This window comes from Adiantum capillus-veneris, chromosome 28 (assembly GCF_014529385.1).
Source record: "Adiantum capillus-veneris isolate H3 chromosome 28, ASM1452938v2, whole genome shotgun sequence".
Taxonomy (NCBI): Eukaryota; Viridiplantae; Streptophyta; class Polypodiopsida; order Polypodiales; family Pteridaceae; genus Adiantum; species Adiantum capillus-veneris.
Genome location: NC_140958.1, coordinates 123,308,352 through 123,309,775, shown reverse-complemented (window position 1 = coordinate 123,309,775; position 1,424 = coordinate 123,308,352). Strand labels below are relative to the sequence as shown.

The 1,424-nt window shown below is 42.6% G+C and overlaps 1 protein-coding gene across 1 annotated transcript; it reads left to right on the top strand.

Moving 5' to 3' along the window:
* Window positions 1-342: 342 nt before the first annotated feature.
* Window positions 343-1,146, top strand: LOC147421230 (monothiol glutaredoxin-S17-like). The gene is made up of 2 exons (XM_086505152.1): window positions 343-432; window positions 502-1,146. Exons 1-2 carry the CDS (start codon window positions 343-345, stop codon window positions 1,144-1,146), a joined length of 735 nt encoding a protein of 244 aa, XP_086361278.1.
* The last annotated feature ends 278 nt before the right edge of the window (window positions 1,147-1,424 follow it).

Sequence of the window (1,424 nt, the reverse complement as noted above, 5' to 3'; positions counted from 1 at the left end):
CTTTGAGAGAGTTTCTTTAGAGAGTTCCGCTGACGTTTTCTCAAGTTAATTTTTTGGCTATTCACTTAGGCCGACCACTGCGTCACTCAAATCGCAGGCTTTGCTGCTATCGTCGCCACTCACGTGCTAGCTGTGTCATGCATCTGCTGTTGTTCTGTGTTGCGAGGCTCCTCTCTCTCTCTCTCTCTCTCTCTCTCTCTCTCACACACACACACACACACACACACACACACAGCCCAATCACTCACTTATATGGGTGCTCACAGAGGAGGTGGAAAACTCCAACCCCAAGGTCTACGATGTACATATTCACAAACCCAATAAACTAATCAATTAGCAGTGATGGAAGGGATTCTATTCATTTATACAGAGTACTCAGAGTTGTTTATGAGAAAAATTGGTAGATTTTTGTGCTCGAGACATGGGCTTCTTGTCAATGCTTGGCTATCTTTTTGTTTGCATAGTTGCATATTAACGTTCTTTTGTTAACGATACTGTCAGAATGGAGTCTTGGTAAATAAATTGGAGGGCACCAACCCAGCTGAATTGGCTCAAAAGGTATCTGAGCTTACAGGCCTTGGAGATGGTCAGAAGAAGACATCAGAAATAGAGGAAATTACAGATGCAAGTAAGATGAATGGTTCTGCTGTGTCTACAAATGACTCACAGGCAGGCAAGGGTGAGCTTTTGCAGGAAAAGCTGAAGAGTCTTGTTGCCTCCAAGCCAGTGATGTTGTTAATGAAAGGCTCACCCAATGAGCCAAAGTGTGGCCGATTCAATCACAAGGTTGTAGAGATTTTGAAAGATCTTGGCGTCGAAATTGGAAGCTTTGATTTTCTAGCGAATGAGGCGGCCAGGCAAGGTCTTAAATCTTTCTCTAACTGGCCAACATACCCTCAGCTGTATATTGCTGGTGAATTCATCGGTGGCTGTGATATTGTCACTGAGATGTATAAGAGCGGGGAACTAAAGGAATTACTGATGGAGAAAGGCATGGTCCATAAAGAAAGTCTTGAAAGTAGATTGAAGAGTTTGATAAATTCATCACCCACTACGCTTTTCATTAAAGGTTCTCCTGATGCGCCACGTTGTGGCTTCAACTCCAAGGTGATGAGCATACTAGGGTATAGCTTTTGGTACCTTTGATATTCTTAGTGACAATGAAGTTCGAGAAGATCTGAAGTATGCCAACTGGCCAACTTATCTATAGCTTTATCACAATGGTGAACTAATAGGAGGGTGCGACATCATTCTGGAGCTAAAAGCAAGCGGTGAGCTGAAGGCAGAGCTCTCATAATTGGTAAAACCTTCATGAGTTGTGCAAAATTTACACATTAAAGTACCCGAATCATTAAAGTGCCCGAATGCTTGCAGTTCTTTGGACCTTGTAACTATGGCTTTTTGTCATATGTTTATAGTGCAAT